At 47.4% G+C, this 9,770-nt stretch overlaps 1 protein-coding gene across 1 annotated transcript; it reads right to left on the bottom strand.

Moving 5' to 3' along the window:
- Positions 1-566: 566 nt before the first annotated feature.
- LOC140681238 (uncharacterized) lies at positions 567-6,045 on the bottom strand. The gene is made up of 2 exons (XM_072920715.1): positions 4,980-6,045; positions 567-604 (listed from the first exon to the last, which is right to left on the bottom strand). Exons 1-2 carry the CDS (start codon positions 6,043-6,045, stop codon positions 567-569), a joined length of 1,104 nt encoding a protein of 367 aa, XP_072776816.1.
- Positions 6,046-9,770: the final 3,725 nt, after the last annotated feature.

A 9,770-nucleotide genomic window follows, 5' to 3' on the forward strand; every position in this document is an offset into this window, starting at 1 on the left:
TATGCTCGGAAGGATAGAGAGTGGCTCCATCATGATTCAATCCTAATGCAATAATGGGGAATATTGAATGCACGGAGGCATTGCGTATGGTTAACACAAAAGCTGTGGCTAAGTTTGCAGTGGGGTCATAAGTAAAGTTCACCAAATTCCACCAGGACTGGAAATCTTTTTCAAAGTCAGTGGCACTGTCCCAAACTATTTTCCGAATTTCCATAGGAAACGTGCCTTCTTCACCTTCTCTTATAATTGAAGCAGCAACTGACTGCATCCATAATTGTGCCTGGATGCAGCTACGGGCTAAGGAAACGTTGCTTTGTGTAGCATTGAGTGCATCAATTATCAATTCGTGGTCATTCATATTTGCCTTTTCCCAATTTGGTAATATGTTTGTTAGCAACCACTGATGTGTTCCCGAGGCTGATAAGGATGATTGCAATGGTTGTTGTAATTGGGTCAAATCTTTGGTTGTAGCAGCCAATTTATTTAATAATACTTCTGAATTAATACTATTTAGAATTCCCAGTCCTGTTCCCACAACACCAGTTATGTCTCTTGGTTTTCGTGTTTTAGAAGGGTTCCACTGTCGTAACCAGGTCGTCCAACCCTGGAAAGAAGTTTGCAAGAAAGGTGAACAAGCTGGCTGAACTTCAGAGACATTGCTTTGCATTAGCAATTTAACTTGTTTAAGAGACCATGCCGGATTGAACAATATTTGTTGTTGGCCAGTTTTCCTGATAATATATGGTCCAACTTTTGAGATTTTTGGAGTAAGCATAACTGGTGGTTGAGTTTGAGTGGTGGTGGTAGTATGAACTGTAGCAGTTTGGGTTATAACATTTATTATGAATTTAAAAGAAAGTCCTTCGGTGTCTTTGCCCCAAAGACAAACTACTTCAGCAGTTTGTGTTAGTGTAAAATTGTGACAACACTCTTGTATGCTTGGGTGCGTGCAAACCTCCTCTCGCTTGTTTGTTTTACCTGTTAGGACACTAATTGAAGTTGCTTTATCGTACGCAGTTTTGTTAATCATTCGGCACCCTATACTAATTTTCTCCCCCATTTCCCCTTGAAGCTGCCAAGTTTTTTGTTCTTTCCATTCTTGCTTAGTGTATATTTGATTATTATGCATAACAAGAGTTAATAGATTTAAATCTTTTACATTTCCCATGTACCCAGAGAAATAAACAAAAGCTTGTGACCATGGCCCTTCGGTAAAGGGACTTTCTATCAATTGGGGTGCAATTATTGTGTCATTGTTAGTTGTAACATCAATTTTAAATTTGTAAACCAGACCTTGTAAATCCAACGGATTGGTTAAATTATTTTGCCAAAGACATGTCACATAAGTAGTTTTAGCTAAGACAAAACTATACCAGCAATCATTGGGTTCATATTCACAATCTAAGGTAATTACTACATTATTGTTTTGGGGACTTGAAGTATAGTTACCAATATATTCTTGACGGCAGCACAGGGTAAGGGGAAATGTTTTGATACACTCCCATTTCTTTGTAGGGCACACTTTTGTTGAAGGAATTTCTAGATTATTTTTTCCTCCTGGTTCCATAAAACTTCCAGCAACTGTGATAGAAGAAGCTTTCTCATGTAAGGATCCTTCTACCTTTCTGCATGCTACCACAATAGTCTCACCAATCGTTCCAGTTAGGGTTCTGGTCCAGTCCTTCTGATCCCATTTCCACCCCTGCAAAGCTTTCACAGTATTGTCCCCTGTAGCCCTTTTGAAAGCATCAGCTTGAACTAACCCAGATACAATCTCTACTCCTACTAGTACAAAATGTTTTCCTCCTGATTTCTTGAAGGGACCGATACAATCTATCTGCCATGCATCCCATAAACCTTTACCTTTCCTTAAATGCAAAGGGTCATCTTCTAAAGGGTGTCTTTCCAGTCGCCTGTGACACTGCTCACAAGCTGATATGCAGGTTTTACACATTTCTCTGGTAACAGGCCAACCTCGAGCATGAGCTTCTTGATATAAATCTTTCACACCTGTGTGCTGTCTTTTGACATGAAGCCATTCTAACAGTTGATCCCATTCTTCTGTAATTTGCTCCTTTTTCAGGGGACTAAGCCTTGCTAGTTCATCAGCTTTATTATTCCACTCTCCTGCTGGATTTCCATCTGTTTGATGAGAGGCTACCCATCCCACAGCAAAATTCCCTTGACTTGCAATGTTTAATATTTCTTGCCATTTTTCCTTTTGCCAGACTGGGATTCTATTCACTTCCCAATCATTTTGTTGCCAAAAAGGAAGCCACTCAGTACAACCTTTGTACACAGCATATGAGTCAGTGTAAATGTAGACTGAAGAGGAATTTTGTGCTTCTCTTTGGAAAACACTCCATACAGCTATTAGTTCCCCAACCTGTGCTCTACCTTCTCCCTCTGTGATAATTTGCTCACCAGAAGAGATGTGGAGTGCTGCTGCTCTATATTTCCATATCTTTCCTTCCCTTTTAGCAGAAGCATCAGTGAACCAGGAGTTTGCTGATTTTTCAGGGCAGAAAGGAGGGGCCACTTTGATTACAGAGGCAGGTTTGTCCTGGCTGCTATCCAAGCTCTCAGTTTCTTGTATTGCCAAATTTTTCACAGCTCCTTCTGTTATTGTAAAGATGTTACAGTAATGTTCAATCTGAGCATACCACTTTCTTACCGAGGCCCTCTGGGCCACCCCGTCAGGAGGGGGGGTCCCATTGATGACTGTCTTGATCACCTTGAAGGGGCCTCTTAGTATAATAGGTTGTTGACATGTAATCTTTTCTACTTCAATGAGAGCCAGGCTGACTACAAACAATCCCTTTTCCCAGGTAGTGTACCTTTTCTCAGCATCTCTGAAACCACGGCAATAAAAACCAACAGGCCTTGTTGGACCCTCGGGTCCCCGCTGCCAAATGTGTACTGTCAATCCTGAGACAGCAAATCCCCATTCTACCTGAAAGGGGTCTGTAGGATGAACGAGACCCAGAGCTTGATGAGCTGTTGCTTCAAAAATTAGTAATTGCAATGCTTCTTCCTGAGAAGAAGTCCAATCCCATTTTACCCCTTTTCTTAGCAAGACATAAAGGGGCCTAGCAATTATTGAGAAATCTGGAATGTGTTTTCTCCAAAACACTAAAAATCCCAGAGCCTGTTGTAGATCTTTCCTGGAATGAGGCATTTTAATCTGATCTAAAGAAGTTAAGGTATCAGGTGGTATACATGTCATGCCTCCTTTCCACCAAATCCCCAGAAACTTTACTTCTTGAGAGGGTTTTTGAACCTTTTCTGGGGGGATCTGTAAATCGAGACTCTCTAAATGGGAGATTATTTTCTGTTGAGTCTCTCTTACTGCTTCAATTTCATCCCCTCCGACCAAAATATCATCAATGTATTGATATACTGCTACATCATCAGGTTTGGATATCTCCTCTAGTTCTTTAGCTAAGGCATGGTGGGCTAAGGTGGGTGAATGCTTGTATCCTTGTGGGAGTCTAGTGGAAGTGTATTGCTGTCCTTCCCACGTAAAGGCAAAACAGTCCATATCTTCTGGTTGTAATGGTATCATAAAAAACATATCTTTGACATCTATAGTTGCCATAATTGGATGAGCTTTTTCTTGAATAGATGTTATTAATTCTGCTAAGTTTGGGACCGCTGCTGTGAGAGGATCTGTGTTGGCATTAAGCCTGCGAAAATCGACTGTTACTCTCCATTTCCCATTAGGTTTTCGGACTGGCCAGACGGGTGAGTTGAAAGCAGAATGTGTGTTAATTATTACCCCCTGGTTTCGCAAGTCCTGTATAACTGGTTTGATACCTTCTCTGGCACCAGAAGGTAGGGGGTATTGTTTTACATTGGTGGTTTTGCTATATGGCAGAACAGGTGCAGTTTGAAGCAGCCTTATATTTAAAGGCATAGCACCAAAACACCATAGAGATCCTTCTGAGTCCTCTCACTGTCTCCCAACAAGGACATCCATCCCTAGCAAATTGTTTGGGATGTCCCCGCTTACCATTTTAACAACCAATTGATCCTCATCTCCAGGAAGAGTAAGTTTAACTAAGGCCACATTCATAGATTCTGACATTCCTAGAGCATTAAGGACACAGTATTGTCTCTTAGTCAGAACAACACCGTTCCTCTGGGCATCTTTTTCTGTTAATGCAGAGATTTGAGCCCCAGTGTCAATCAAAAAGGTTACAAGAGCACGTTTGGGACCCACGATAGCTGTGATCAAAATATCTCCTGATTTATTTTTAGTGAGCCTTCTTAAATATACCCATGCTCCGTCTCTTCGCTCACCTGTAAGGGACGGAGAAATTAGATTCCCTGGTGTTGTGTCAGTTCATTGCTCAGATTTTGAGGAAAAGGCTGAGAAAGAGATAACTCACCACCTGGATTTTGAGAGAGAAACTGGGAAAATGTTAAGTTTGGGTCACAGCCTGAGTTCTGAGAGGAAAGTTGTGAAATGGTTAGTTTTTGTCCACTACCCCGGTTTTGCGGGAGGGACTGTGAGAAAGTTGTTTCCTTACCCATGTTCCGAGGAAGAGTGGGTGCACTACGGTGTGTACCGGGTCGAACCGATGGATTTGATTTTTGATAGCGCCAATTAGCTATTATTTTCTGTAATTTATCAAGGGGTAGACCACCCATTACTTCTCTGGGGACCCCCTTTTGGACTCCCAGTGACCACCAATGCTGGCGGTTAGGGTTCTGTTTTCCCTTTTCTGGATTTTTACTGTAAGGAGTCCCAATAGACCGAATCCCTTTTGTTTTCTCTGATTTTTCTGGTTTCTCCTCTGGGGTTTTTACAGGTCCATATTTTCTACAATAATTGATCAAATCCTCTGCAACTTCACCCCATGTCCAAATTTTATGGTTACTGCCAGGTGAATTGGTTTGTGAATTTACATCTTGGAGAGGAGAACAGGATGGAGTAAAACCAGGATCAGTAGATCCAGTGCGATCAGTGGGGTTACCAAGAAATCTATTTAGTCTTTCTACAGGGCTTAATGTCATGATAGTTTTCTGTAAGGCTATGGCAGTAGGTTTGAGTATTTCTGGAAGCCCACGAATTAAAGGAGTCATTAGTTCAGGCTTCACAGGTAATTGCATTGGGGATTCAAAGCCAGGAATTAATTTCTTTTCATGAATCATTTGCAGACAAGCGGCTTTGTGTACACTTTCTAGGAGCTGGTCAGGGGTACTAATTATAGCTATAGGATCTCCCCTTTCCAAGGGGTTTGTTCCCCCGGCCCAAAAAGCCGCGCGCTGTGTCAGGGACCACGAGTCATGTTTATCTCCTGTTGTTAAGAAGACACCATGTCCCCAGTACCCACTGGCTTCTTGTTCAGTTAATTTAATTTGATCGCCACCGGTGAGGGACACCCGGAAAACATATTCTGTTTCTGATTCGTATGGGAGGCGTCCGTATTCTTTTTTAAGCTCAGCTAACTCGGTGGCAGTGTATGGTATGTGTTTGGTTGTGATGTGGGGTTCAAGATCATCATCACTGAGATAGTTATATTCTGTTTTAATTAAGGGTCTTAAATGAGAGCAGCAATGTTCCCCACAATTATTTACTGCCTCAAGTTCTTTGTGAGGATAAACTTGGTTAATGTGAGGAGTTTTCTTCTCCTCTGTTTCTTTTAGTTTGTTGGTGAGCTTTGCATTTTTAATCTGTTCCTCTTTAAGGGCAGCTTGTAAAAAATTACTTTTATTCTTTTCTTCATCTAATTGTTTTTGCAAAATTTCAACTAGGTTTTGAAGGGAGTCTATTATTGCATTTTCCTCACTTCTTCTCTCGAAGCGAGTTTCTACAGCTGCCGTAAGACAAGCTCCCAAAACTGAGCATAAGATGATTTTATTTCTGCCCAGTTTGAATTTTGTATCATGTTGCAAAGAACATATTCTATCAACCACATTATCCAAATTAAACCAGTTACTTTGTGCCCATTCTTCTCCTCTCGGAGAAGGTTTGGCATTGTATTTAGCTAGTAGAGCATAAAATTCATCTTTAGCTTTAGCATTAAGATTATTACTCATTTTGTGAAGGGACCAAAACCACGGCAGGGAGGTACAAACTTAAGTTACGCAAAGCACACAGCCTTCGCTGTGCCACCCTTCGCTTCTGTGGGTGGGTGAAGAGACAAAACCTGCCTAGGAGGCTCTGCTTAGTTTCCTCAAGTTGTCCCTTCCTTCCCAGACAGTGCAAACATAAAACAACACAGTGTCCCGCCTTTTGCACTAAGAGATCTTTTGCAATTTCTGAAGACAGTGTGGGTGCTTTTTTCGCCTAGGCAATGTGCAGTCTGCGGGAAATTCGAATCTCCCCCCTTGCTTTCTAGACCATGCTCAGTTTTTTGGACTGGCAGGCTAGGTGCGGCTGGAGAGAAACGTCCTTCCCCTGTTACAGACTACACAGAACCTGCACCCTTCTGCCTGGACAGAAATCCTGTCCGTGACGCCAATTTAATGTCACGATCCGCTTATAGTGGGGTGTCGTGATGGTTCGTTAGCCGATCCCAAAGTGCAAAAGACAAACAGCAGGGGACTATCAGTTTAATCACAACAGATGCACCTTTATTAAGGGCCAAAAACAATAAATGCGATAGTGGGGTCAGAAAAGAAATAAAAAGGAGAGAGAGAGAGAAGGGGGGATGGGAATAGCTACCAACACAGGCGAGGTCCTCAGTGGTCCGGACGATGGGGATCCGTCTTGTTGTGTTGGGGAGAGTCTCCGAAATCCTACCCAACCCAGGGGTCCAGTTATAGTCCACAGAAGGAAAGGGGGGGGAACATGCAGAACAATGAGAGTCTATTGAAATTGCTATGGGGGGAACAGGTGTATCTACAGAAAATCATCCAGGCTGAATAAACACAATAATGAATAAGTCCATTGAAGTTACTGGAGAAGAACAGGTCATGTCATTTCCCCCCACCACCACTCTCTGTGGTAGGGGTCTCAGTCTCAGTCCTTGGGGAGAGGGTTCTTGATCTCCGTCTGTCATGGTGGTAACGAGGCAGATGAGGGGTTTTCGGTGAGAGACCACCAGAGTCATCCCAACAGTTCATTTGGCTTAAAGGTGGAGAGTGAAGCAGGAATTGCAGAACGCCGCCCCGTGATGGGTCCACGCTGGGTCTTCGCCAAGTCCTTGCCAACTTCTTGCCAAGTTCTTGCCGGGCCTCGTTCGGAACAGAACGTAACGGTGCAGCGGCTGCACCTGCACTGTTGCCTTCTCCAAGCTGGAACTGCAGTGGGGGAAGGGAGTTCCTTCTCGTGGCAATCGGCAGGCAAATGAGTGAGGGTCTTCAGACGGCCTCTTACATGTTGGAGGTGTGTTGGGGAAGGAGTTGTCTGGGAGGTGAGAGGTCTGGGCTGGAATTTGAGTCTGTTTTAAGGCAGCATCTGTGGTTTGGCACAGCCTTGCTCATGGGTCTCAGAAAGAATATCCGTGACTGTTTGTGTTCATGGTCCTGATTGTGCTGCAGGGAACAAGAGGGGAGAGCTGTACTTTATTGGCCACTTAGATCTCTATACCGGGGCAGGGTTAACCATTTTGCCATCTACTCATTGTTGCCAGCAGTTGCTCCAGGTGCTCCTGCCAACAGCCCCTGCAGGCAGGAGCACAGCCCCCAGTGCACGTGGGTTTGGCTCCCTCTGGCACAGAAGCCCCCCAGGGGCTCAGATCTCTGGGGCAGGAGACGGGCACCAGCCCTGCCAGGGCTCGGGGGTGGCAGGTCTGCCTGGGTGGGGACTCTGCCACAGCTGCTGGTGTCAGCGCTCCCCGGGCCCCAGGGCTCAGAGCAGCATTCGTGCCCTGGCCCACAGTTCCTTGTGTGTGCCACACCCGCGGGTTTAGGGTGGCCACGGGCTGGGATGCGTCCCGAGGAGGCTGTGGCAGCTTCCATGGAAGGTTCTGTGCCCTTCCCAGCGCAGCTGCGTCGGCAACCCTGGGAGCTCCTTCTGCTGCCCTGAGCCCGCAGAGCAGGGCAGCGTTTGCTGATGGTCTGAGCCGTTCCTAAAGATCCTGTCGGGCTGTCTCAGACACTTGGGGCCAGGGATTCCTTCCAACCTGGGCCACTTTGGCTGGGCAGGGGGTGGCCCCAGGGCAGGTGGCAGAGTGTGCAAGGGCCCTTTGTGACATGGTGCAGCATGGTCACTATGGCATAGAACGGGACAGGATGGCCTTTGTGACACGTGCTGACATATGAGTGGCGCTAACCAGAGCACGCCACTCTGCTCAGAGCAGGCGACCGGACAGGACGGGACAGAGCGGTGCCGTGAGGAGTCCCTGCACAGCGCGCTCGTTCGTGCCTGACCCGGAGCTTTTCCGAGGCATTATTCCTACAGGTGACCTCGTGGCAAGACCACAGGACTTGGCAGCCCGTGGCCTTCCCGAGGCTTCTCTTTTGCAGGTGCCCTTGAGGACTTGTTCACTTGGAGCTTTCCCGAGACATCTCTCTTTCAGGTGCCCTCGATACCAGACTCTGGCATGGCGGGCAGATTTCTCGGCTTGTTCAGAGTGTTCAGGGGGAAGAAAAAGAAAAGCCCTGAAGCTGCCCTAGCACAGGAGCATGAAAAACTGGAGCAGTTCCAGCCACTGCAGGACAGTGAGTGACACAGCTGGGCCACAGGGCTGATGGCTGTGGCCAGCTTGGCCCCATCCCATCCCTTCCTGTCCCATCCCATCCCATCCCATCCCATCCCATCCCATCCCATCCCATCCCATCCCATCCCATCCCATCCCATCCCATCCCATCCCATCCCATCACATCACATCCCCTGGGGATGTGCCCATGGACAGGAGGGAAGAGGGCCTGGACAGACACCCCACAGCCGTGCTCCATCCCCTGGGGCATCCCGGGGCTGTCCCTGCCTGGGCAGCGCAGGGCTGGGCTGTGTTCTCCGGCCTCTCCCGCAGCCCCTCAGCCCTGGCTGCGCTCGCTCTTTGCCAGATGCAGCCCTGGACCGCACACAAGAGAAGAAACCTGCCCGTGGCCGTTTCCGCAAAACCCTGAAGGTGCCTGCAGCCATCCCCACCTGGGCTGGGCCTGCTGTCACTGCTCAGCCCAGCAGCACGCCTGGAGCACTCCATGGAACACCCCTGGCTTTCATTTCCTTTGTTCTCCTACAGACGTTCTGGAAGTTCCCGTGCATTCGACGTAGAAAGACCGGCAGCACAGCAGCTGAGGGCCTCCCAGGATTGTGTGTTCCCTCAAGCCACAGTCACTGGGCCTCCTGATCCTTTGAGGCCAGCACAGTGTGGCGGGAAGGTAAGCACTTCTTAGGGGAAGCTGGGGAAGTTGTTCCCTTGGACAGCACTCCAAGTCTTCCCCGTGCTTCTTCCAGGTGCCAGCCATTGTAAGGAACATTCACAAGCGTCTCATGTCCCAAGTCACTGTGGATATCTGGCTGCAGATTGACATTTTGAGGCTGGCTGAAGAACACCCTGCTGACCTGGTGCTGACCCTCCTGCGCTGTGCCCCAGCGTGTGACAGGTACGGGGCCCACGAGCCTTGAGAGCTCAGGGCTCAGCAGCCTTTAGGGCCCACGGCCCTGCACAGCCTGTGCAATGGGCTCTGCCAGACAGGCAGAGAGGCCCAGGAGCCTCGGGCCCCTCTGTTCCCTGAGCCTGCTGCCAGCGCTCCCCCCCTGCCCTTCAGGGCACAGGGGCTCTGTCACCTGGGCCCCCACGGGTGCACAGGGCATGGTGCTGTGACTGAGATGCCCCTGACACAGAGCTCTGATCCCACAGAGCCGCTGCAAT

This window comes from Taeniopygia guttata, chromosome 33 (assembly GCF_048771995.1).
Source record: "Taeniopygia guttata chromosome 33, bTaeGut7.mat, whole genome shotgun sequence".
Lineage (NCBI taxonomy): Eukaryota > Metazoa > Chordata > Aves > Passeriformes > Estrildidae > Taeniopygia > Taeniopygia guttata.